The sequence below is a fragment of the Cebidichthys violaceus genome, unplaced genomic scaffold (assembly GCF_023349555.1).
Source record: "Cebidichthys violaceus isolate CVI_PGR_0920_01 unplaced genomic scaffold, fCebVio1.0.p SCAF_11, whole genome shotgun sequence".
NCBI classification, from domain to species: domain Eukaryota; kingdom Metazoa; phylum Chordata; class Actinopteri; order Perciformes; family Stichaeidae; genus Cebidichthys; species Cebidichthys violaceus.
The window spans coordinates 16457926-16483740 of record NW_027176274.1 but is presented as its reverse complement, the minus strand read 5'-3'; the positions used below and the strand labels follow the sequence as shown (position 1 = coordinate 16483740).

The 25815-nt window shown below is 42.4% G+C and overlaps 1 protein-coding gene and 1 non-coding gene across 2 annotated transcripts in view; both read left to right on the top strand.

Moving 5' to 3' along the window:
• The window catches only part of LOC137868393 (tomoregulin-2-like), a 105420-nt gene extending 88450 nt beyond the window's left edge, over window positions 1-16970 (top strand). The window contains exons 6-10 of the mRNA XM_068705159.1: window positions 7803-7951; window positions 9905-9952; window positions 10211-10340; window positions 13622-13780; window positions 16339-16970. Of these exons, the coding sequence (XP_068561260.1) occupies window positions 7803-7951; window positions 9905-9952; window positions 10211-10340; window positions 13622-13780; window positions 16339-16435 (583 nt within the window). The 3' untranslated portion in view covers window positions 16436-16970. The remainder of the gene's footprint in view (window positions 1-7802; window positions 7952-9904; window positions 9953-10210; window positions 10341-13621; window positions 13781-16338) is intronic.
• A 3027-nt stretch (window positions 16971-19997) lies between these two features.
• Window positions 19998-20079, top strand: trnas-aga (transfer RNA serine (anticodon AGA)). The gene has a single exon. It is a non-coding gene; the product is annotated as a tRNA-Ser (tRNA).
• Window positions 20080-25815: the final 5736 nt, after the last annotated feature.

Genomic DNA, 25815 nt, shown 5'->3' with positions numbered 1-25815 from the left:
ATTCCAGTCCCTTCACCAATCAACATTCCTTTGATTATATTTGTCATCATCATTTAGATACAAATAAGGACAATAAAATTGTGCTCAGTGATGTGATTGACTGAAATACTGTACGTTGGTTAAACCTGTTTTATGTAAACTACAGTATACTGCATTTGACCCTGTTGTTACAAAAAGCCTTGCTTTCCTTACACCATCCCTCTGTAGCTCTATGTACTCTGGAGGCAGGAGGCAGGCAAAAAAAAGACCAATTTACCCCTCAAGGATCAATAGAGTGTCGCAAAAACCCATTTAGATCCATTTGTGGTGTAAAACCGTAATTACCCACAAAAAGCCATGCTTTCAAACCTGTCAATAGCACCCGTCAGTGTTGATAGAATTATGGTAGAGGAGGAGCAAACAGTGGGCTAGTCATTGAGAGGGGCTGGGGGACACTTGCCGTGTGAACGCTGGGTTTAGACCTCCCGAGAAAGGAGCGCGGGGCTTTTCAATGACGCCACTTGCGACCTTATTAAAGCCCATTCTATGAAGAGCACAGAGAATTTCAATGACAGTCAGACAGTCACAGGCCAACAGGGAAGGTGGGAAGCTGCCTTTGTTTTGTTTGAGCTGGGTACATGCGCACACACACATATACACACACAACATCCCCCTGGAAGCCCTCCACACATTACTGACATGGACAGATTATGAGACAATGGGCCACCGGGCACAGACATGTTCAAGCTCCCTGACCCCATGACATCCCTCCTACACAGGAACAAGACACTCACAACGAATTTATGGTAGTTCTGCTTTCCTTTGAATGAGTTTGCTGTTTCTTTGTGGTAATTTTTTGTCTTTGTTTGTGTTGAATTATCATCTCTTCGTAGTCATTTTGTGTCTCTTTGTAGTGGTTTTGTGACTCCTTGTACTTGTTAGTCTGTTTGTGGATGATTTGCATCTATTTGAGGTTGTTTTGTGTCTCTTTGAGGTTGTTTTGTGTCTCTTTGAGGTTGTTTGGTGTCTCTTTGAGGTTGTTTAATGTTTCTTCGTAGTCGTTTAGAGTCTCTTTGTAGTCTGTTATCATGTCTTTGGGGGTTTTGTGACTCTTTGTAGTTGTTTTGTAACTTTAACACTCATGTTGACTCTTTTTGTGGATGATTTGCATCTCTAAGGTTGTTTTTCATCTCTTTGTAGCCATTCGATTGCGGAGAGGGCCAGCCAGCCCACCTGTGGAAAAGTGTAAAACAATATGTGTGTTTCATTTGTTTCAACTGTGGTGGTACAAAATAGACTTTGGCCGGCCGCCAGAGTCTAGGTAATTAATGGGAAGCACAGGGATGATATTGAAATTCCCTTACTGACGATACTGCTTTCAGAAAAACACATAGATATTTTGTTGCCTTTGTGAAAGCCCCAAAGATTGAGGGTTGATTGCTCACTGTGGTAGGTGTTTTTGGTCCGGCTGCTCCTTTTGGATGGAGTCGTTGCAGACTTGTGTATTCTGTTGAACATTCTGTTCATAACAGGACACGTGAGAACCATTCTGTGGCCAACCAATGTCATATTGGACGATTATCTCGTCATATCGCTCAAGTATATATATGGACATATACTGTATCCTCTCTTCTCTCTTTCTCTCCCTCTCCCTGTTTGTCTTTCACTCATTTTTTCAAAGGATTACAGTGAAATTTGAGGCTAAGGATTATGAAAATCAATGCTATGTTCAGTTGCAATGAGGTTTGCTGCTCAGGATTTGTACACAACATGAGGCCGTCAGTGGATATGTTGGCCTCATCTGCAGTGTGTTTATGTTACAGTGTCTTACAAAGTTTCCCTTAAAATATTTAGGCATAGCAATATTGATGAAAGCCTTTCTTTCACATTTCCGTATTGATCATCTTTAAAGGAAATTGGATTTCTTTTTTTTAAAGAACACAATCCCATTTCTCTTTCAATGCCAGGAAATGGCTTGCTGCTGCCGCTTTCTTGCCTCGTCTTGATGATGGGGATGTTTTATACGTAAACGCTTCAGCTCTTCACTCTCTTCACCTGTTGGACGCTGTCTGTCATGGAGCTCTGAGATTCATAATCGGTTGTAAACCCCTCACACAAAATTACACTCTTTAATCTTTAGTCAACTGGCCGCCATTATCCATGCGCCGAACTTTTACACTGGTATAATGTTATCTACAAATCTACCCTTGGACTGCTGCCCAATTACTCATCCGCATATCACGTAAATAAGGCTGCCGTAGCGCTTCGTCACTCTCTCCATCCCCTCAGTCTGTGCAGAATTTGGTAAAAAAAGAAAAGAAAACGGCTTTCTCCTTTCAACATGGAACACGCTACAGCAAGAACTGAAGCTGTCCAGTATGATTTCAAACTCATTTTTAGAAATCTGAGGAGAGCAGCGTGTACATAGTTATTAAACTACCCACTTTGGCACTTGTCATTTTTATAATTTGTGTTCTATTTCGTCTTTGTATGAATGTCCTGTCTGTCTGTAATTTTGTGCCGTATTGCTGTTGTGTCTTAACTGGGTCCCTCTTGAGAACCAATGAGATTACTGTCTGTCTAAATAAAGGTTAAAGAAAAGAAAAAAAAGTAATAGAATACAGTGTGTGTTTACGTGTGTAAAGTGGCCTTTTCAGGTTGGGAGCCAGCAGACAGTCTGGGGGTCGGGGGGAGGGAAACAATCGCAGGGAACTAATCAATACGACACATCCTGCTCATAAAGTGCGCTCTCGTGCCACACACACTCTGATATGTACAGCACACACGTTCACACCACACACACACACACACACACACCGCCAATACTTCTCAACGACTTTGTGCCTCTCAGCAGAATGTGTGAAAGCAATGATTTGGTGTGTGTGAGAGAGAGAGAGAGAAAGAGAGAGAGGAAAAAAAAAAACAATGCTTATCACAAAGCGATCACCCGCCCTGTGCATGTACATGGCTGTTCGCGCACGCCTGTCTGCAGGTGTTCGAGTGCGTGTGCGGGCAGCATTAGGATGTGTTGACGCACTGCAGTCTGGTGGTATAGTGCCTATTGTGGAGAAAGTGAGAGGCGTCATTAAAAATGCATGAAGCCCAGACATCAGCCACCGAGCAACAGTGGCCTCTCGGGATGGCCGAGGCTCTGAAAGCTCTCCTACGGTGGGAGGTTGTGGGGGGATAATGTGCATGTCTACATGTACATGTGTGCAGCCTGAAGCCTATACTCCCTATGTGTGAAAATGTCCTTTTAGCTCAGAAGCTCTTAAGATGTTTCGCTTTCTTGGTTCATCACAATTCTTCTCGCTGCCTCCTTTCATGATTGAACTATGCTCATTTAGATACTTTTAATGATAAAGCAGCCATTTTAATTGTGAGCCTAATCATCTCTTGCGGGTGGGTGGCTATTGCTAAATTAAAGTCTGTTTTTTTAATACACTTTAAAGGTTAACTTACTTCTCTAGCCTGTATCTACAGATCATTTTGTCTTTAACTGTGTGGTATCTGCATCCACCTTTCACAACGGAAGTAGGGGTGTGTATCTATTTGACACTTGTCTAGATACACTGTCCATGATAAGATACAAAAAATATATAGTAGTTATATTTATAACAATACAATTATCTGTGAGTCCAAGCCAATTCAGCAATTAAGACACAGTTGGACAAGATTTTATATTTGTACTTATTTTTTTTTAACTATATGTAGTTTTAATTATCTGTGACTAAAATAAAACATATTTTCTTAATTTTTATATCATATACTGAATGACAAATACCTGTTGTCTACTGCTACACCAACAACAGTAGACATGGGGAGTAATACACATTTTTTGCTTTTATGCTACCTAAAATCTACCCAGGTCACAAGCCTGAATTTATTGTCTTGAATAATGCTATAGGGGTACAAGTCCTTGTAAATAAAACAGAGTTCTTCAGTATTTGCCTTCAACCAAGAGGAGTTAGGGGCTGGTGTACTTTTGATGTGACATTTGCTGCTGTCAGCATACACATTGATGTTGCAAGATGTATATTGCCACTGGTACATTTTATGATACTACTGTGTGTTTTACATACTGACGATTCAATGTAAGGTTTTCAGGCAGTGTTGTATATGGGTAGAGTATTTTATTTCTCTGTGAAAAGCTTGGCATATGTGAATAGCTACACACACACACACACATAGATCAGAGGCAGATGAGCTCAGGTTGAAAATATATTTTTTTATAATTTTTTGTCACAAAGACTTTGTGTTGGATCTGTGGTTGTTTATCAATGTATTATTATCTCTGATTCTTGTCACTTTTACACCCTTTATTGGGAAGCGAATGGGGATTCATTTGTTGTGAAAAAATCACAAATATAAAAATTTGATAACAAATAATTTTTCCACAGACAGTATCTTTACTTCTGTCGGTGATATACAGGCTGTCAACACTTAATTTGGGGACTATTTCTCTTTTGAGAGCTGTTAACAGCGAGGTCTTGAGGAAGCTATTTCAAAACCTTTGCAAATAAAACCAAAACTATGCACGGCTAGAGATCGTCTTGGGGTTAGAGGGAATATATCTTTTTTTGTAATTTGGGTGAAGTAACCCTTTAAACACAATGAGCCTACCGGCTCCACAAGGTTAGGGTAGTCGTCAGCAGGTGACAGCTAACCCCACATTCCCGCTCGTTTTAGAAGGAGCTCTGTCCGTTTGCCCCTTTGCCGAGCTGTATTATGTTTCGAGGGAATGGAAAACATAATACGTGGATTACGTTTGTTTTTTAAATGATGTCCATGTAAGGAGGAGGTTGGAGTTGTGGATGGGTCAGACAAACACAGGACTTTCACCCAGGAGACTGCCGATCGTGTCCCGTTTGAAACCAAAAGTGAACATTTACTTATACTAATTTACGTCCACAGCTTAAATAACGTTACAAACGTAGTCATTTGAACCCAAACTATATTTTTTATCCAACCTAACCAAGTCGTTTTGTTGCCTAAACCTAACAAAGTAGTTTGTTGCATTTTTTTGCTGTTTAAAACTGCAACTATAATACATTTGTTTATCTCGAAACTAGTTTGAGAATGCAGTTAAGTTGTATCGGAACGTCATTTTATAGGAGCCAAGGTAGCTAGGTCTCATAAGTGATGATTGAGAGGGATTTTTTGGGGATCAGTCTTATTTTTCAGGAAAATCCTACTCTTTTTGCAGTTACAGTGTCATTGTGTAACCCTTTGCAGTGGCAGGTCATTCAGAGCTGCATCGGCTCACCTGCAGTGACACGCAGGGTTTTGGATGTCTTCTCTGATGCATAACAAAGCCCTTCTTTACATCATTCTTACTTTGTTGATCCATCATTACAACAGTAGCTGAGCACTGCCACGCTTTGCTGCACGGCGTTTCAATCAACATCAATGTCAGCAGTACGAATCATCATGGCTGATTGAGAAGGTGTCTGCTCGTGTTTGTGTGTGTGTGTGTGGGCACACGGTTATGTGTTGGCGAGCGCCCACGTGGGCGCATATGCAAATGCAGCTGTAAGACAGCTGAATGCCTGTGCTTTACTGAGAGCTTGGCACCAGGGGAAAATGGAAAGACCAGGAGAATAATGACAGATTTATAATTACAGAATCTAGCGTTCAGTGCTACTCAGCAGCAACTGTCTAGGGAAGGCAATCTGGGTGTAATTTTTGCTGATCAGGCCTGCCACGCACTTAAGGGTCACGCTACACGTGTGCCAAAAGACGTACACACACACACACAAACACACACACACACAAACATTGATGCGCATGCACGCAGGTGTATGTGCTGACTCTCTCTCTGTCATTTTCGCAGATGTCGCACACACAGGCTATCACACACACAGAGACAAACACAGAATGTCTCACACTTAAATTTCACCGAAAATTGTGTTGCGACAGCAAATTGCGCGGTTAATTTGCGAGCGCTGAAAGCATCAAGTAAGCGCCTGAGTCACTGAGAAATGAATGCATTAGTCTGCCACAAAAACACACCAGAAACATCAGCTGTGGAAGGGTGCAACTGATCTGATATACGGAGTAGAAAAAGCATAGCTATATGCCAAAGACAAAATTTACATTCACTCTCTTTTTATATTTGGTTATATATTGGTTTCGAGGGAAACATAACTTTTCGCGGATTACATATATTTCTGACGTATCGTTTCAAAAGACCGTCCGTGAAATTTTGTGTCGGGAGGAGGTAGGAGTGGTAGATGGGGCAAAAAAACAAAGGACCTTCACTCCGGAGACTTCTGATCGTGTCCTGTTTGAAACCAAAAGTGACCGTTTATTTATTTAAATTGCCGTCTTTAAAAACCATGATGTCTTTTACTAAACCCGAACACAATTTTAATTTGGCTCGTAGTCACTTATGTAAAAAAAAGCTTAACCAAACTTGCACTGAAAATAGCCGCTATAACAGAATATAGTAGCTCATTTTTTAAAGGCGCCTGCAACAAAGATAAAAAAAATCTGTGTTTGGATTACAGACAACAACGTATCGTAGATCTCTGTTTCTGCCTGCTAGTGTTAGCCTTGCGGTAGTTAACACAAGCAGCCAGAAACAAACACAGATGTTTGTTTCTTTTGTTGCCCCGGGTTTGTTTTTGGGCTGCTAGCGTTACCTAGCAGTGGCGTTAGCAACATAGCCACCGCTAGTAGCCTGGCTACTGGCCAAAGCAAGAACCAACCATCAGAACACCAATTTCAACTAGAAACCCTGAGCTCAGTGCTATTATGCAGGCAGAGTAAAACTAGTAAAAGATGGAGCCTTCATTTTCCCCGGGAGAACACGACCCAGTGGTGGACAGAATTGCATAGTGAAAGCGAGGCTAATAGGGAAACAATCGGAACGCTTAGGGTGTCATTATTCTATAGCCATTACATTGTGCAATCAGCATTTACTTCATAATGATGAGATAAAGCAACAAAAAAAAAAACATGTATATTGCCACTTTAAGCTAATCAAGCTATCAGTGATTATTACTTGCTTGTGGAATTAACAGAGAATTTCCATTTGAAGGTAATGTAGGCCACACTTTAGTGCCCAGCTGTGACAATAACACACCAGACATGCCTGTGGCCTCGAAGCCAATGTTCTGCGGCCGTCCTCATCCTCATCCTCATCGAGATCACTTTTTAGAATTTCTCAGCTGAGTGGGCTTTGTTGAAGGACATTAAAAAGACATGGGGTAATACCAGAAAGCTGCTCTGCAATCTTCAATGAATTTTCTTTTTTCTTTTTTTACCGAGCTGTTTCAGTGTGCACTATGATAGCTTTAGCTTATACGTTATTATTTTCCATTCAGGCTATTTTCAATGTTATCTAGAATAAATTACATATCTGAAAGCCTTAGAATGGCGGCTGTTTTTTGTGCTGCAATTTCCCCTGCAACACAAAAAATGTACTGCTTTGTTATCTGCAATTCTGTCATTATTAATTGCTTCCTGCCATTATAAGAATACATCATCTGTCAATCAAGCCCTCCGTGGAGTCTGTCTCTTGGAGTTAAATCCATTGTCTATTGTGTCAGATTGAATGTGCCAGAACCCAGTTTGAACAGGATTACTATGCATGGTCCAACATCCTGACTGAGTGCAAGCTGTACTGTTTGTTTTTTTCTGTCTCGTTTTTTAATCCCCAAACGAGTCTGCGTCCCTCGCTGTCAAAACCACATACAAGTCTCACAATAAAGATGCTATCGTTTTTATTAATACTTCAGATCTCATTTATCTCAGACCTTGGCATAGATAATAAAACAAATGCTGGGACGCCTCGACTAATATGATTTCTTGCTCTGCAGGTGTGTTTGCAACATCGACTGTTCCCACATCAGCTTCAACCCGGTGTGTGCCTCAGACGGTCGTTCCTATGACAACCCCTGCCAGGTGAAGGAGGCGTCCTGTCAGAAGCAGGAACGCATCGAGGTCAAGTACCTGGGCCACTGCCAAGGTCAGACTCCAAAACACGCACAGGCGTGCCTGTCACACACACACACACACACACACACACACACACACACACTCACAGCGGAAGCCGTCAGGTTAAAGTTGGGGGCAAATGAGGCAGCTCACAGATCTGAATGCAGAACGCACGACTCTATATCTCCCTCCAGCCGCAGCTGCAACCACATTTCAGAATTCCAGATATTTGCACTCAATCATATTTCGGAATAGTGTGCAAAGATAATCCCCAAATCCCACATAGCCTTCTCTGCTATGTATATTGATAATTTTACTGAACGATAATCCCCCCCTTTTTAGTGTAGTATCTCTTATTTGGATGCAGTGTTTATTTGCAACGGTCCCTGGGATAAACTTATTTTATTAATCTCTGTGGTTGAATCCCTAAACCGAATGATAGTGCTAATCCACGAGGGGAGAAGACAAAGGCGCTTGAGAACATTTCTTGTGGATAAACTTATTTTTATTTTATTTAGTTTGAGGTATGATCTCCAACACTTTAATTTCTCCTTAGTTTGAACACATTTTGCTTCATGCAACTACAAGATCTGGCCTGAAAATGTCACAAGGTGGAAAGAGAGAAAGAGACCGTATCAATCCAGGGGGTTGCTCAAATCTCAATTGTTAGCGGCTTTTATTGTGTATGGGCACACGTGCGAGCATTTGATTGGCTCTGGGTCCACCATGGACCAACAGGACAATTGATCGAGATGTGAGAACCGAGATGAAGGCTTTTGAGGAGTAATGGGGAGTAAAGTAATCAGGGCTAACCAGCTCTGGAACACAAAGACAAATCAGTATTCCCTCATGTTGCACCCTTTGGGCCGCACCGCGCCGATCGATCCCATCACGGCTCCGCGCATTCCGTTTCAATCAGGAAAAGTGAAGAGCGAAGCACATGTCAAGAAACGGGAGGGATTTGGACCTGTGAAAAAGTAGACATTACGTTAGCCGTGATTCAAAGTGGCACCTTGATATTTAGATTGCTGGTTTACACTAGGTCCTCATGTGTCACTTGTCATATTACAGTGAAACAGTTTTACATTTTATTTTAAAAAATTTCTGGAAATAGTCTTGCTTTCTACCGTAGCTCAGAATTGAATAAGCCTAGCATTTAAAATGTTTTCATTTATGCAGTTGTGGCACCAGATGCTCATAAATTGAAGTTCAGTATCATTAAGACCTCAAGTTGACATCAATGTGTGAAACGAGGAAAAATTAAAGGAGGATGAGAGAAAAATAGAGGCATTTTTGTAGCCGTAGTCTTGTTTAGTTTGCAGCGTCTCCCTCTCTGAGCGGCCCTAAAAAAGAATTAAGTCTTATATTTCATTTTTTCTTACGTGGATGTCATACAAACAAGACTCTAGGTTCTGATCTCATGGAAACGCTGCTTTGTTTCTTCATTATTACATTATTATTCTTCCGCTGGTGTACCGAGAGCCAATAAAAAAGGAAAAATAAATAAAAAAGGAAATAATTGCACAGAAAACCTGGGAAATACTTTCACAGACTCAGTTTGAGGGAATAAATTCACGGACCACTGAAAGAAATCAATTGCAATAAAATGAAAATGATTGGAAGGAGATTTTGTCTTGCTATTGTGAAAAGAGGAATTCAATGCAGCGTCAATAAGGTGAGCAAAACATGCATTATTCCCTCTGATCTTTTCCAGCCAGCTCTGCTCCGTTCCACCCTTTGTTCAGTCTTCAGGTGTGACGCTCTCTCACTTTTGACGAGAATAGCTCACATACATACACATTAACTGGACGGGTGCACACACACCAGGTGAATCCTTTGTCGAGATGGTGATTCACATTCAACCCCCCCCCACTCGCACCGGCGTCAGTTTGAACATTATAACCCATAATGGAGGGGGGCTGGAGCCACAGGGGAGGTTGTGGTGACCTGAAATCACTTTGAATGTGTTTTTCAACCTTTCCAGGCGACATCAAAGGCGGAGACGGACACTTCGCACGGACCGACCTTACAGGTGAGTGCAATGGCGGCTTGCCAAATAACACGTGCTGCCACTCAAAGCTGCATTAGTCCTCCTGACTCCCGTTCAATTCTTTGTTTGTGTCGCTCTCGGGCGTTTCTCTCACTTCAATCTGTTTCGGCCTATTTTTATTTTTGCTCCTCCTCGCTTTTTGGAATCTGGATCTTTCTTGTACAGCATGTTCACAGGCGGTAAAGAGCACATGTTGCTTTGAGGATTCATGGATTGTTTGTATGCGTTTTGTTCACGCAGTTGAGGAGAAAGAGGATCCGAGGAACGAGCTGGCCCGCGGCCTGTACATCCCCTGTCCAGATCACTACAAAAACTACTGCGTCCACGGGGAGTGTCAGTTCCCAAGTATTCTGGCTCAGCCCTCCTGCAGGTACACACACACACACACACACAGTGGTACTATTCTGTGGGGAAAAGGGACGGGTAGGGACAGGACAAACAGTATCAGTATCATTTGCTACGTATTTGCTGTTGTTTTATTTAACACGTTTCAACAGTTAATGCCACAATATTTGCGGACAAGTTTGGAACATTCCTAAAACGTTAGGTAGCTGAACCCTATTTTCTAAATATGGTGTATTTTTAGCATAATGCATTAGAGTCGGGGCTATTGATTATTCATTCACAATGAGTTTAAAGGGTTTTTAATAGCTAGCAATATGTAAGGCTATATGGGTAGTAGCTAATTATGGGCTACAGTGCATGGATTCTCATGTAGCAATCAATTAAACTATATTCATCTCAGCTATTAGTGGCAAAAATGTTTTTACATTGTAACTCTGTTACTGTGTTGGTGCTATAAATACATCCTACATAACACAAGAGGACCCAGACCGGCTCTTGGTGTTTTCGCCACAAATTTGATGACAAAAGAAAGAAACAAAAGAAAAGCGTGTAATGTAAAGATGGCTCGTCAGTTGTGAAATTTAGCATTTGAAGGAGAGTGCTTGAGCCTATTTTTTTCTCAATTTGTCTGGTTTATCTTGCCAGTGTGCTGAGGGAGGGGAAGTATTCGAGATCTGGCTGTTGACCAGTCAAATATGCTTCACCGCCTCAAATTAATCCTGCGGTGGAGTTTCCTTCCACGCACATCATGATGTTGTTTCACAAGTTTCGGTGATGATTTAATCTCGACAACCCACACTTTGTTGCACTGTCATCTGTCTGCCGATGATAATATTCGGCTGCAAACACACCACCGTGCATAAATGACTGACACCTTGAGTGTGTCATCAGCGAGTTTCCAGAAGCTCTGAAATATTTGAGTATTGTTCACAGCAGCAGGTAACTATAAAAAGCATTTCAATTGCAAGTGATCGACATAACTACTGCTTACAGTCTAATACTAAAAAACCTCAGCACTAACCTGAAAGCAGTTCTGCTGTAACACTTACACTATTAACAAAGGGTGAAATTACGTATTGCTTTTTAGCATCTTTCAGCTCATTGTTTTGGGGTTTTTTCTTCTCACAACTTGACTATTTTCATTCACCATCACTCCTCTCATCGCAGTGGCGTTCAGTTGAAAAGCTCTGATTAAACCCAGTGTACCCGGTCTACCCAGCACCGGACAGCAAACGGACAAAGTTAGCAGGTTAAACATGACCACTACATGCCTCATCTTACTAGAAACCTTGACCTGAACCTGGTCCTACTTCTAGTCCGAACCCTAAACCACCATCTTAAAGGATAATTATTATTTTAGTCCACTTAGATGTAAATTTTGTAAGCTTAGCCATTATTTTGGTTGTGATAACATCTCACCAAACTGAGATCTGTACGTAGTTCAATGGGGTGTGAAGCTTGTTCGTCGTTTCTCAACAAACCTGTCTGGCTTCAGCCTGAACTTGTGATAATGTCTGTGATAATCCCTCACTGCAGAGGAAACCTGTGCGCGCGCAGTTTAGCCTGGAAGTCTGTGACACAAAAAAACAACAACTTAGAAACTCAGAAAAGAATCCTCTCCTAAGTTTGGCTAACCTGAGGGCTTTGTTTGTTGCTCAGACTTTCCTTTAGTGGTTCCCAGATCTCAGCACTGCCTTTGGGGAATACAACGTCCAAACCAATACAAACATTGGGCAGCAAAATGTCCGGACCTTGGAGGGTTTTGGTCATATTTTGGCTTCATAAGAATAGGAATACAAGCAGCAACAAGCAGCAATTGCAGACACACTTCACACACACACACACACACACACACTTGCAGAACAGTGGCCTCAAAGCTGCAACAGGCAGCACATATACAGTGCACATACACATTTACTTAAGCACACAAGATAGACCTGAACATAGGCAGCCCAGACACGCATTTACATAAAGGTACAATGAGGAATGATATTAAAACCCACCGCCCACACACACACACACACACACACACACACACACACACAATGAAGTGTGCCGCTCAGGTCTGCCATCTTTTGCAGCCTGATAGCGTGGCAGCCAAGGGGGGTCTTGGTATCGCTCGCTCCTTCTATCGCCTCTCCTTTCTCTCTAACCTCGCTCGTCCCAGCTCACCCAGCCAGACATTCTTCATGCATTTAGAGTGGGGTCGGCAGAGAGGGGTTGTGAAAGGTCTCTGCTGCCCCCTGCTGGCTGCAGGGATGCCGGAGCTTGTGTCCTAATGAGGAGGGAAGCACAGCGGTCTCTATGTGAGCGGCGTGCGTCTGTGGAAACGGAGCACAAACAGAACAGGGTTGCAATGTTCATCTTACCCAGTGTCAGGTCGCAGGGATGGAGAGTGTGTGTGTGTGTGTGTGTGTGTGTGTGTGTGTGTGTGTGTGTGTGTGTGTGTGTGTGTGTGTGTGTGTGTGTGTATGTCGGTACCAAACAAGGATATGCAGGTGTTGGTGGGTAACAACCTCCCCAGAGAGAGAGAGGCAAGCAGAGAAAGAAGGAGAGATGGAGAGAGAAAGAGAGATTAAAAGGGGAACCATTTTAGCTCCTCTCTGAGGGCAAAAATCATCTCCATTAGTCTCTCTCGCTCTCTCTCTTTGTGTGTGTGTGTGTGTGTGTGTGTGTGTGTGTGTGGGTGTGTGTCTGGCTCTCTCCGGCTACATCCACACTAAGCTGGCTCAATCCGAAAACGTCAATTACATTGACTCCGCACGTCCCTAATAGCTTTTTTCAAGTAGCTTTTTCTAAATTACCTGAATTACAGTTCACAGTCACAATGGTGATTTAACCAGGCAAACTGTCACTATCACTATTCTGTGTTCGCAAAGTAATATGACAAATACAGTTTACTGCCACTGCTGTTTGTCTCCACCGGTAATAATCCACTGACGTCCGAAACTTGTGGGAGAAAACACGAGAGGCCCCGGTGTTAACGTTTGAACCCACGCTGTAAATTCTGAGCTGTAATTCCATCTTGTGTGTGGACAGAGGGCCCAAAACAATCATCATCCAAACAGTCACAGCGAAAGAATAGTTGCTACACTGTCACACAAATGCATTGTTCCACCGCGACGCCTTCACCAAACAGGCACCGACGTCTCAATTAGAAACACAGAAATAATGGACCTGTCTTCTCTCAGTGCAAAGAAATGACTCTCGTTCTCTCTCTTTTTCCATATCACTTTATGTGTGTGTGTGTGTGTGTGTGTGTGTGTGTGTGTGTGTGTGTGTGTGTGTGTGTGTGTGTGTTCTCAGCTGTCACTCGGGTTTCAGAGGCCCCCAGTGTGACATCAAAGAGTACAACGTGCTCTACGTGGTTCCAGGCTCCGGCAAACTGCACTACGTCCTCATTGCCTCCATCATTGGAGCACTCCAGGTGGTCATCATCTGTGTGGTGGTGCTCTGCATTACCAGGTGAGTCATGCCTTAACACACACACACACACACACACTCACATTGAAACACAGACTACTAATGAGCCTGGCAGCAGTATTTTCCATGCGGTCTGTATTTGGGAGTCACAAGGGGGGCCGTGGAGCTCCTGAGCCTGGAGGAAACAGCTGAAAGGTCACCTTGCTTACACCACAGAGAGAAAGTACCGTCACGCTCCCTGTGGACGTACACACACACACACACACACACACACACACACACACGAGCGTGCACGCGCACACACATCCGAAAACATGCAGCGTCTTCGTACAAGCAAAGATACACAGAGATATCTGTGTAGGCGTACAAATTTGTGTTTGAACAGACGTTTTGTATTCACAGTAGAGACTCTCTCACACACACACACACACACACACGAACACACACACATATATAGCCTGGGGCTTGTCTGCCTCCGGCTGACCTAAGCAATTTATGACATTTAATAAAAGATTTTTAAAAGAGTTTTGGCCGAGACAAAACTGCTCCTCTGAGCAAAGGAGAGGAGGTGGACGGGGGACAAAATGAGAGAGCGAGTGGTTGTAAAGGCGCATGGAGGGGGCGGGGGGGGGGGGGGGGGGGGGGATAAAGAAGGAAAGAGAGAATTATAACACTGAATACACACACTGTTCAATCAGTGTGTCCTGCTGTTCTGCGATATATTCATTTAGAGCAAGAAGTATAAAAACACTCAGCCTTGTTAATAAGCCCACGATGCGTCACACGGCTCTCGCTCGTTTCAGTGGAGTCTAGTGAATGAACACAATGTGAAGGAGTATGAATGAATCTGTACAGACAAACGCTCACCGGACACTTTATGAGGTACACCTTTCTTAATTCTTCGTGGCACTGACTCAGCGAGGTGCCGGAAACATTCCTTGCAGATTTCGGCTCATATTGACATGATGTCGTCATATTATGCGAGTCTCCAGTTCCGCCACATCCCCACATGTTGCTCTATTGCAACATATCCTCACACAAAGGTTCATATAATACCTTACAAAAAAGTTACTCCTCTTTTTGTTTTGGTGCGTTTTCCTACGAAAGTCCAGCAACACGTGTCAGTTGCTGCCCGTTACATACTGTACATACGGTATTTTAAAAAAATACTTCTGTCTTCACTGGAAACTACTTGGTTAGGTCAAGGGAAATACTGAAATACTATGTTAAGGTTTAGGAAAAGTTAAATAGCATTTAAAAAAACGCTCTACTGGTACTGAGGGCCCAAAGTGTGCCATGAAAATATCCCCCAGGATGGATTTTGTGCTTTCACATTGTTGACGCCAAATTCTGAACCCCATCCATATTTTCTCTTTTTCAAACCATTAGAGATGTTGGTTGTGCGTGAAATTCCCAGCAGATTCTGAAATACTCAAACCAGCACGTCTGCCACCAACAACCATGCAACATTCAAAGCCATTTAAATCCCCTTTCTTCCCCATTGCGATGCTTTGTTTGAACTTCAGTAGATCGTCTTGTCCTTGTCTACATGCCTAGATGCTTTGATTGCTGCCACGCCATTGGCTGATGAGATATGAGGCAGGTGACCAGGTGTACCTCGTAAAGTGGCCAGTTGAATCAATGTCCTATCCCTTTGTTTGGGGGCAGACTGAGCTGTAGTTGTATGAATGCTGCTGGATTTGTTTGTGGTTCACGCTCGTTATAAAGACTTGCCATTCACTTAAAGGACAAACAGGCGGGAGTGGAAAAGGTCATCTCTACGCTCTGCCACCTGTGTATAACATCATGCCACATGTTGGAAAAGGTCTGCTCGAAAGGGATTCAGAGCAAAACATCATGTGACTTCTCTGCCCTGGTGGTGGAGGTTGTTGAGAGTACACAGGCTGAGAGGAAGACTTTAAGCACTGATCTGGGCTGGGAAAGGATTTTATCCATATTCAATCTCTGTGTTTATTTACGGTTACAAATCGAAACATCAATAACTTGGAAGGCAGTAAAAGACAATTGTCTTTTTAGTAAGGAAGCTATGATCTATCATAAAAAAACACTAAAGCGGATGTTAAGAAGGACGAGTGCGTAACAACACAAAGATTTACAGAGCATATTGTGTTGTTCTTAAACTACCACTAATTATGGAAGAACAAAAACCATTAACTTCCTAATTATTTATATTTTTATTTATATATATATATTTATGTTTTGTGTGTGGACTAATACACATTTGATGCACTAGTGAACACAGCACCCAAAATACACCGCAGTGTTCACTGTACTGAAGCAACATGTCTCCCAGAGCAGTGGTGTGAGCTCACTGATGTGTTTGTCGAGCAACAATGGAGCTCTGTGACAGAACAATAACAAGCATCAGGCTTTGGTTCTAGTCAATCAATATTGGTTTTGGTCTTTTCGTTGCATTTGTTGACAATAAGAAAAAAACATTTCCAACCTCATCCTTTCAGAAATCATTTTAGGACAAGCGTACTGAGGTCTATACAGTATGCAGAATAAGCTTTCACAGCTGCAGAGTGGCATAGCTAACCCCCCCTTTCACCCCCCCCCCCTTCTTCTCTCCTGCACAGGAAGTGCCCACGGACCAACAGGATCAACCGGCAGAAGCAGAACAACGTCCACTTCAGTACAGAGAACACCATGCGCGCCTCCACGCGGCTCATCTGAGCCCGGACACACACCGGACAGAGTCCCACCTCCGCTTTACGGAGCGCTGTGGCGTTAGATGTTCCCCCTCCTTGTAGGCCAACCCCGAAAATTAGGATCTGCTTCCCCCCCACCTCACTCCTCGCCCTCTTCTCTCCCAGTACGAACTTCAAGGATGCCCAGGGAGGATGGCGGTAAAGCAAAGAGCTGGCGTACCAGTCAGAGATGAGACTCGCACATTTTGGGGTATTGTTGACATCAGTCCCCAACCGCCGCCAACCCCCTCAGGTGCAGATGTGTCTCCCTGCACCGTGTCACTTCCCCCCCCCCAGGGGGTTTTCTGAAAAACTGAACTTTGAGGTTTTGGGGGGGCCATGGGGATACTGAATGTGTGTGTGTGTGTGTGTGTGGGGGGGGGGGGAGTGTGTATTAGATGTGTGAGCTTTGGTAGAGGCGGGCTAGCCGGTGTCTGTCGTTTCTAGATGAGGGGGTCAAAGCAAAGCGGGGTAGCGCAAAGCAGGGTAACGGGCTTTAAATGCGTTGCGTGTTGTTCGGTCCGGGAGGGGAGGGGGTGGGGGGGGGTGGGAGGGTTTTTCGGGGTTACACGTGATGCCTTTGCACCTTGTGTTATAGGAGACCTTTGACAGAGGGCACAATGTTATTATAGAGCTCTCTGTTCGGTTGTGACGATAACGTCGGCTTCTGTATCTTGGGTTCTATTTCCAATAGTTATTACTACATTGTCTTGATGGGGTCATTTTTCTGTAAATGTAAATAAATAATTTATATCACGAAATGTAACATGCTGTGTCGCTCTTTGTTTGTGGCGTGGTAAACTTATTGACAATATATACATGTATATTACAATGACCAGGCGGTAACATTATTTTACAATGACCAGGCAATAACTAGAGGCTAGTTAGCATCTACTATTGTCACAATGTTTTAAGTAATATATATTAAAATTGGGCTAATCTGGTAACAATATATACTATATATATAAATATATATAACAATGCTATAACATTCTCTGCATTTAAAGAAAAACATTTTAAATTATATATATTTTTTATTTGATGATGAAATATGCAACTGAGACATTATCTGAATCTAACTTTTGGTGAATTTAGGAGAAATCTACAGATGCAAATAGACAAAGCATAGTATAATAAACACTTACAGTAAATGTGTATCTTGGATGTTTTCTTTCCACCAGTCTTAAAGAAGAAATGCTATTTTTATTTCATGGACACTTCATCCTTTTTCTCCACTACACATGTGCTTTTTACACCACTATATTTTTATTTGACAGCTTTGTATTATGAGTTCCTTTTTTTCATACAAAACATATGATAAACTCACAGAATGTAATGCATCTACAGATGCATTATATAAGTATAAGTCTATAAAATTGGCTCCGCCTTGACCAACTGTAGCAGTAAAATTCTAGTCTCTCATCAGCAAAATATGGCTAGTATAATATATATATATATATATATATATATATATATATATATATATATATATATATATATACAGTTATACAGTGCTGTGAAAAAGTATTTGCCCCCTTCCTGGTTTCTTATTGTTTTGCATATTTGTCACACTTAAATGTTTCAGATCATCAAAATTGTTTTAATATTAGACAAAGATAACCCTAGTAAATACAAAATGCAGTTTTTAAATGATGATTTCATTTATTAAGGGAGAAAAGCTATCCAAACCTACTTGGCCCTATGTGAAAAAGTAATTGCCTCCCCTTGATAAATCATGAATCAACTGTGATTTTTTGGAAAGCTGAGTTCAATTTCACTATCCACACCCAGGCCTGATTACTGCCAGACCTGTTGAATCAAGAAATCACTTAAATAAAACCTCTGACAAAGTGAAGTAGGCTGAAAGATCTCAAAAAGCAACACATCATGCCTCCGTCTAAAGAAATTCAAGAACAGATGAGAAACAAAGTAATTGACATGAATCAGTCTGGAAAGACCCCAGAACAACATCTAAAGAACTGCAGGCCTCACTCGCCTCAGTTAAGGTCAGTGTTCATGATTCAACAATAAGAAAGAGACTGGGCACAAATAGCATCATGGGAGAGTTCCAAGGCGAAAGCCACTGCTGACCAAAAAGAACACAAAGGATCGTCTCACATTTGCCAAAAAACATCTTGATGATCCCTGAGACTTTTGGGCAAATATTCTGTGGACTGACGAGACAAAAGTTGAACTTTTTGGAAGGTGTGCGTCCCGTTACATCTGGCGTAAAACTGACACAGCGTTTCATAAAAACAACATCATACCAACAGTCACACATGGTGGTGGTGGTGTGATGGTCTGGGGCTGCTTTGCAGCTTCAGGACCTGGACGACTTGCCATAATTTACGGAACCATGAATTCTGCTCTCTACCAGAAGATCCTGAAGGAGAATGTCCGGCCATCAGTTCGTGACCTCAAACTCAAGCGCACTTTGGTTATGCAGCAGGACAATGATCCAAAACACACCAGCAAGTCCACCTCTGAATGGCTCAAAGAAAGCAAAATGAATGTTTTGGAGTGGCCTAGTCAAAGTCTGGACTTAAATCTGATTGAGATGCTGTGGCATGAGCTTAAACAAGCTGTTTATGCTCAAAAACCATCCAATGTGGCTGAATTAAAACAATTCTGCAAATAACAGTGGGCCAAAATTCTCCCACAGCAATGTGAAAGACTCATTGTCAGTTATCGCAAACGCTTGATTGCAATTGTTGCTGCCAAGGGTGACAAAACCAGTTATCAGGTTTAGGGGGCAATTACTTTTTCACATAGGGCCAAGTAGGTTTGGATAGTTTTTCTCCCTTAATAAATTAAATCATCATCTAAAAACTGCATTTTGTATTTACTAGGGTTATCTTTGTCTAATATAACAATTTGTTTGATGATCTGATACATTTAAGTGTGACAAATATGCAAAACAATAAGAAACCAGGAAGGGGGCAAATACTTTTTCACAGCACTGTATATAAATATACGATGTATATGTTGTATATATATATATATATATATATATATATATATATATATATATATATATATATATATTATGGATACATTTTCTCCATTGAGTACTTTACTTCTGGTATGCCTACTTTAAGGTAATTTCAAATGCAGGAATTTACCTTTAATGGGGTACTTTACCAACAGCTGGTGTTAGCTCTGCGTGATCCTGTATCCTACGTCCTAGTGAAGATTTCATGCCTCCCATGTCCATACACATAGTTTATATTCATGTTTTCATTATTTCATTCACATATTGTTTTCATTTTTCGCTGTTGTGTCTTTTACCGACTTTCTACTTTTCCAAAGACTTTGAAGTGCATACAAAGAGAGAGATGTCAATGAATGTCATTTGTAATCAGTTACAGGCGTCCACCACCGCTAGATGGTGGTGTGCAGCAGCAGCACCTCTCAACAACCGGCTTCAGATGTAAATGTGAGCGGAAGCATGGTGCATGATTGTCCCAGTTCATCAACCGTCTGTCAGCAGCATTGGCAGCTGGGATAAATACCTTTGTTCATTTCTTTTATGATGATTTTAATGTAGAGTTGTCGTGGCCGAGTGGTTAAGGCGATGGACTAGAAATCCATTGGGGTCTCCCCGCGCAGGTTCGAATCCTGCCGACAACGAAGAAATTTTGCAATTAATTTTGCATACACAACATCAAGACAGTTATACCACTATGAACCAGATATAACAATGTTGATCGCTTACATTAAGACATTTCTTGTCTGTATGACACTTTCTGAAATGCTCGGTGAATATATAAGATCTACAGACTCAAATCGACAAAATAGTGAAATAAACACAGAGAAGTGTATCAAGGATGTGTCCTTCCACTAGTCTGAAAGAAGATGTTATTGAGGAAAAATAGCCCAAAATCTCAAAATTGTCCTGTGCATGAAAAACAATGTTTTTGTGTCTTGCCTTAAGATGAAATGTCCAACAGCCTTGGACTACTGGTGGAGAAAATTAAGTAAATCCATTCATTATATAGCCTGCTGTAGTTCAGTACCTCTTTGAGCTACCTGTCCTTAGTTTGAGTGTTTACATTCTATGTTGCTTTATTACTTATGTTAACATAGTATTTCATCTTTGATATCGAGCCAATAACACAACAGTCCTTATGTCCTTCAGCATACTAAGTATTTGTACTTTTTATTCACTTGTTTTAAACACTAGTTTTTCAACACCGCTGGTTACATATTAATAAAGCCACCTGAGAATGAGTTGACGTATTATAGTTTAGCCTTAAGGACACAAATACCACCAGCATTCCTCAAGATTTTATGCATTTTTTTAAACATCAAAGTGATATAGGGGAATGATCCTAGTCCATGTAGGAGGTTCTCAGGTGGAAGTGTGCCTAGGGTCAGCTATGGGTCATTCTGGCAGACTTTAAAATGTTCCCAGCGTTTGTGTTTGTCTGAAGGGCCGTCTGTTATTAACCTCAAACATTTTATAATGTCAACACAGCTTTGTCAAGTTTAACACAGAAAAATCAGGCAACGATGCATTCAGACTGTACATAAAAACAAGCGTTTCATATGCGGCAGTCTTCGTATGTGTGATGAATCTGAAATAAGCAGCATTGAGAGCACCTATATTCTACTTCCTGTCCTATTCTTCACACGCACACAGACATCTCCTTAGTCACGAAATGTCTCTCATGTATGTTGAATTGAGTATCTATCACTTTGCTCTACAATTAATCTGTAATGTGTTGAGTCAAATATCTTGGAATAAAGCAGCCGTCCTCAGGAGGAGCCCTGAGCTCCATCGAATCTGTTACAACATTTTTATTTCACAGCTGGTACAAGTCTAAACTCTGCGTATGACACAATGCCATTCATTCTGAATTTTAGAACAAAACAATCATATTTTCTGAGAAATATGAGTTAGTATGTGCTTCTCACTATCAATTTAGAGGCCATAATTATGTACTACGATATTACGACAGGGACACAACATAAGTAGTTGTTTGCTAATGTATTAATGCCCTGAATCCTGTTTATAGAACCTTTTAAGGAGAGGCTCTGTTTTGGAGATGAGAGACAAAATAACCAATATTAAATAAGAGCATGAATTGCTAGTTCGAGAGCAGGAGTTGGTATATCGAGAGCACAAACAAGTAATTTGAGAGCATGGATTACTTTGTTTTTTTTCTCCACGGCACCTCCCGGGCTCCGTAGCCTTTAGGGTCAACCCATGGACACACCCCTATTTGTATACACATCTGTGTGTCTGTGCAGCACCCAGCAGACCCAGTCAGTGTAATCCATTCAGTTTCCTGTCTTCTCCTGCTGGTTTCAGCTCAAATCCAGTGGGCCTGAGGCCAGGGAGGAGTGCGAAGGACGTTTCTGTGAATGCCTGAGTATCTGCTCTGATCTGAGGTTGAGGAATGTGGTGAATGCTATCATTAGCGGACAGCATTATCATCCCTATGGATTTCACTTTTACTTGCTTAAAAGTTTGAACAACATGTGAAATACACAGGTAATAACTTCTGACAGACCGCTAAGGCCACAAGCTGCAAAAAAAATAGGAAACCCCTCCTCGTTTTCAGGAAATAAAGGAAGCCTTTAGTCACATGTGGACAGCACGTGATGTGTTTTTCAATTCTGCCGTCTGTGGGTGTACCATTTGCCACTATTACTTGGATTTGCGTGAACAAGTTTAAACAGAATAAAGTGCAGGTTGATGGAGCAGACTTTGCTCCAGTGACAGCTTGTAAGAGGTGTCTGGTGGAGGAGGAACATACTGCACCTGTGGTAAATCTTGACTGCAACTTGAAATGTAATGTTAGTCTTTTTAGTTTCAACATGCTGCCAACAGTACAGCATGGACATTTCACAGTGGCCCTGCTATACAAATCCAAGGATTTAACTGCAATCCTCACATCTGGGGACTCCAGGTCTGTGAGCCAATGGGAAGACAGGAGGGTCCCCAGGTTTGAGGTGCATCACTTATCTACCACAAAAATACACAGTAGAAGCGCTTCAACAGTTTTGTTATTTCTAAGAATGACTGAGGGACAGAACCGTAACTTCTGTACTACAAGTGAAATTAAACCAAATATGTAAGAAAGTCACACAGAAAGTGGAATGTTCATATCCTGCTGGGCAAATATAACTTTATCTTCAGTCTTTCGTGACTAAAATTAGCATTCTAGCATTAGCGAGGATCTTAATTAACGCTACCGTCAGACGTTAGTTAACTAACGTGCTGTTAAAGATTACCAGTTACTGTACTGTTCCCCTCTCAAACTAGGAAAGTATGTTATTAATAATTTTCTAAATTTTCCTACATTATACGTTGAGTTGAGTTTAAGCAAACAATGTGTGAAAGTAACTTGTGTGCCATACTATTTAATAACACGTTTAGCTAAGCTAACTACATTTTTACTAACTCTTAATTTCAGCTTTAACCTGTTTTCCAACTTATTCTAATAGGCCTATTGTTACATTCTCATGTCTCTTCATGATCATTGTCATAGCTCAGTTTCTTACGACAGCACTCTCATTTTAGTGTAAAAACATTAGATTGGATTTACAAACGCACCCCATGTCACATGGTTCTATAGGACTAAAGTAATAGTTAGCTTCCAAAACACTCTAACATCACCGGCACTTAGCATCAACCAAGTTGTATTTGTTTAGCATAGAAACTTTAATTAGCTAGCTTTTTACCCAACAAACACGTTAGCACTACTAACAACAGAAGACGACAAAAAGGCCTGCATTTAACAACTAGTTGGTGAACATAGTCTAGCATTTAGCAGATAAATAGTCCGATATCTCCCTCAGGAGTTGGTTGAGACCAAAACCAAGTGAATATTAGACTTATATTCATTAAGTGGACAGAAACATAACTCCAAATGAATGATAACGTTGCTCTGTAGCTGCTGGATGTGTAAATAAGCAACTGTTTGCTAATAAGGTGGTCATAGCAATTAAAGGTTTCTGCCCACTGTGATAACTCAGTTATCAGTGTTGATGTGATGTGCACTTTACCTTGAGGCTTAAAGGAACAGTGTGTCAGCTTTGGGGGGATTTAAGGCAGAAATAGAATATAATATTCTTATATTATATTTAGCTTAGAATGAGGTCTTTATATCTACATAGGGAGCAGGTCTTCGTCACAGGGTCCGCCATGTTTCTGCAGAAGCCCAGAACGGACAAATTAAACACCGGCTCTAGAGAGGACATTTGGCGTTTTCACATTACCTGAGGGCCACCTTAGTGTTTGCTTCACAGCGGTGGCTCGCCTGCTGATGGAATAATCCATTCATCTGTTGAGCGCAGGAGGTGACACAATTGCCAATGATAAAATAAATTATTTGAGAGCATTGCATTAGTTATTGTAAGGAGATATATGTATTATAAATATCTTAATAAACCTTAGTTTATAGGTGGGCCAAGGAAGTTGCCCACCTAATGGTAAAGCCCGCTTGGATCTTCTTTTACACCGATGAGGTCCTCGCGGTCCCACCAATCCCATACTTACTGCCAAAGGTAAGCACAGAGGTGCCTTTTCCAGGATTATATGTCTCATCTCATCTCATCTCATCTTCATCTGCTTATCCGGGATCGGGTCGCAGGGCCAACAGCTCCAGCAGGGGACCTCAAACTTCCCTTTCCCGGGCCACATCAGCCAGCTCTGACTGGGGGATCCCGAGGCGCTCCCAGGCCAGTTTGGAGATATAGTCCCTCCACCTGGTCCTAGGCCTCCCTCAGGGTCTCCTCCCAGCTGGTCGTGCCTAGAACACCTCCCTAGGGAGGCGCCCAGGTGACATCCTTACCAGATGCCCGAACCACCTCAACTGGCTCCTTTCCACGCAAAGGAGCAGCGACTCTACTCCGAGTCCCTCACGGATGACCTAACTTCTCACCCTATCTCTAAGGGAGAACCCAGCCACCCTCCTGAGGAAACCCATTTCGGCCGCTTGTACCCGCAACGAAGATTGCCCGGTAGATAGAGAGCTTTGCCTTGCGGCTCAGCTCTCTTTTCGTCACAACGGTGCGGTAGAGCGACTGCAATACCGCCCCAGCTGCTCCAATTCTCCGGCCAATCTCAAGTTCCATTGTTCCCTCACTCGTGAACAAGACCCCGAGGTACTTGAACTCCTTCACTTGGGGTAAGGACTCATTCCCTACCCGGAGTGGGCAATCCACCGGTTTCCTGCTGAGAACCATGGCCTCAGATTTAGAGGTGCTGATCCTCATCCCAACCGCTTCACACTCGGCTGCGAACCGATCCAGTGAGTGCTGGAGGTCACAGCCCAATGAAGACATCAGGACCACATCATCTGCAAACAGCAGCGATGCAATCCTCAGCCCACCAAACTGTAAACACTCCTCCCCACGACTACGCCTCGATATCCTGTCCATGAATACCACAAACAGGATTGGTGACAAAGCGCAGCCCTGGCGGAGGCCAACCCTCACCGGAAACGAGTCCGACTTACTGCCAAGGACCCGGACACAGCTCTCGCTTTGGGCGTACAGGGATTGGATGGCCCCCAGAAGTGGCCCCCTCACCCCATAATCCTGCAGCACCTCCCGCAGTATCTCCCGGGGGACCCGGTCATGCACCTTCTCCAGGTCCACAAAACACACGTAGACCGGATGGGCGTATTCCCAAGCCCCCTCCAAGATCCTTGTGAGAGTGAAGAGCTGGTCCGTTGTTCCACGGCCAGGACGGAATCCGCATTGTTCCTCTTCAATCCGAGGTTCGACTATCGAGCCGAACCCTCCTTTCCAGCACCTTGGAGTAGACTTTACCAGGGAGGCTGAGTAGTGTGATACCGCAGGATTATATGTGTAGTAGTGAATGTTTGCCCTGTGTCTCAATTGAATGCACAAGTGAAATAAAGAGGAGTAAAAGTGTGGCCAATCACTGAAGCAATCCATCTCGGATGGCCTCGGGTTAATTTGTGGTAGACAAAGATCTTAAAGGACGAACACACCTAAACTCAACAACCGGTGTACACAGAAGTAATCCCCCATTCGCAGAATCCAAACCCTACACCTCCAGAGTTTAACAGATAGGTACTCAGCTTTGGAATCTGACACTTATCTTAGAAATGCTCGATTCCAGAACTGGCTCTGTGCCATTTTAGACGGCGTGTTTGAACGTGCAGGCTCGCTCTCCAAGGCATTCAAATGTAAATAATGTACATATCACTGAATAATAAAATGTTCTCTATTCAATAGATTAATCTGGGGGAAATGACATGGCGTGTAGAGAAGTACAGATGATAAATTAAATAACAGTGAAATCAAACTGTTTTGCTGGGAGGCACGTGGCCGCCTTGCAGAAATCCACGCTGTGGGAACTGTCGGGCCAGGAGAGCCTTCGCATTG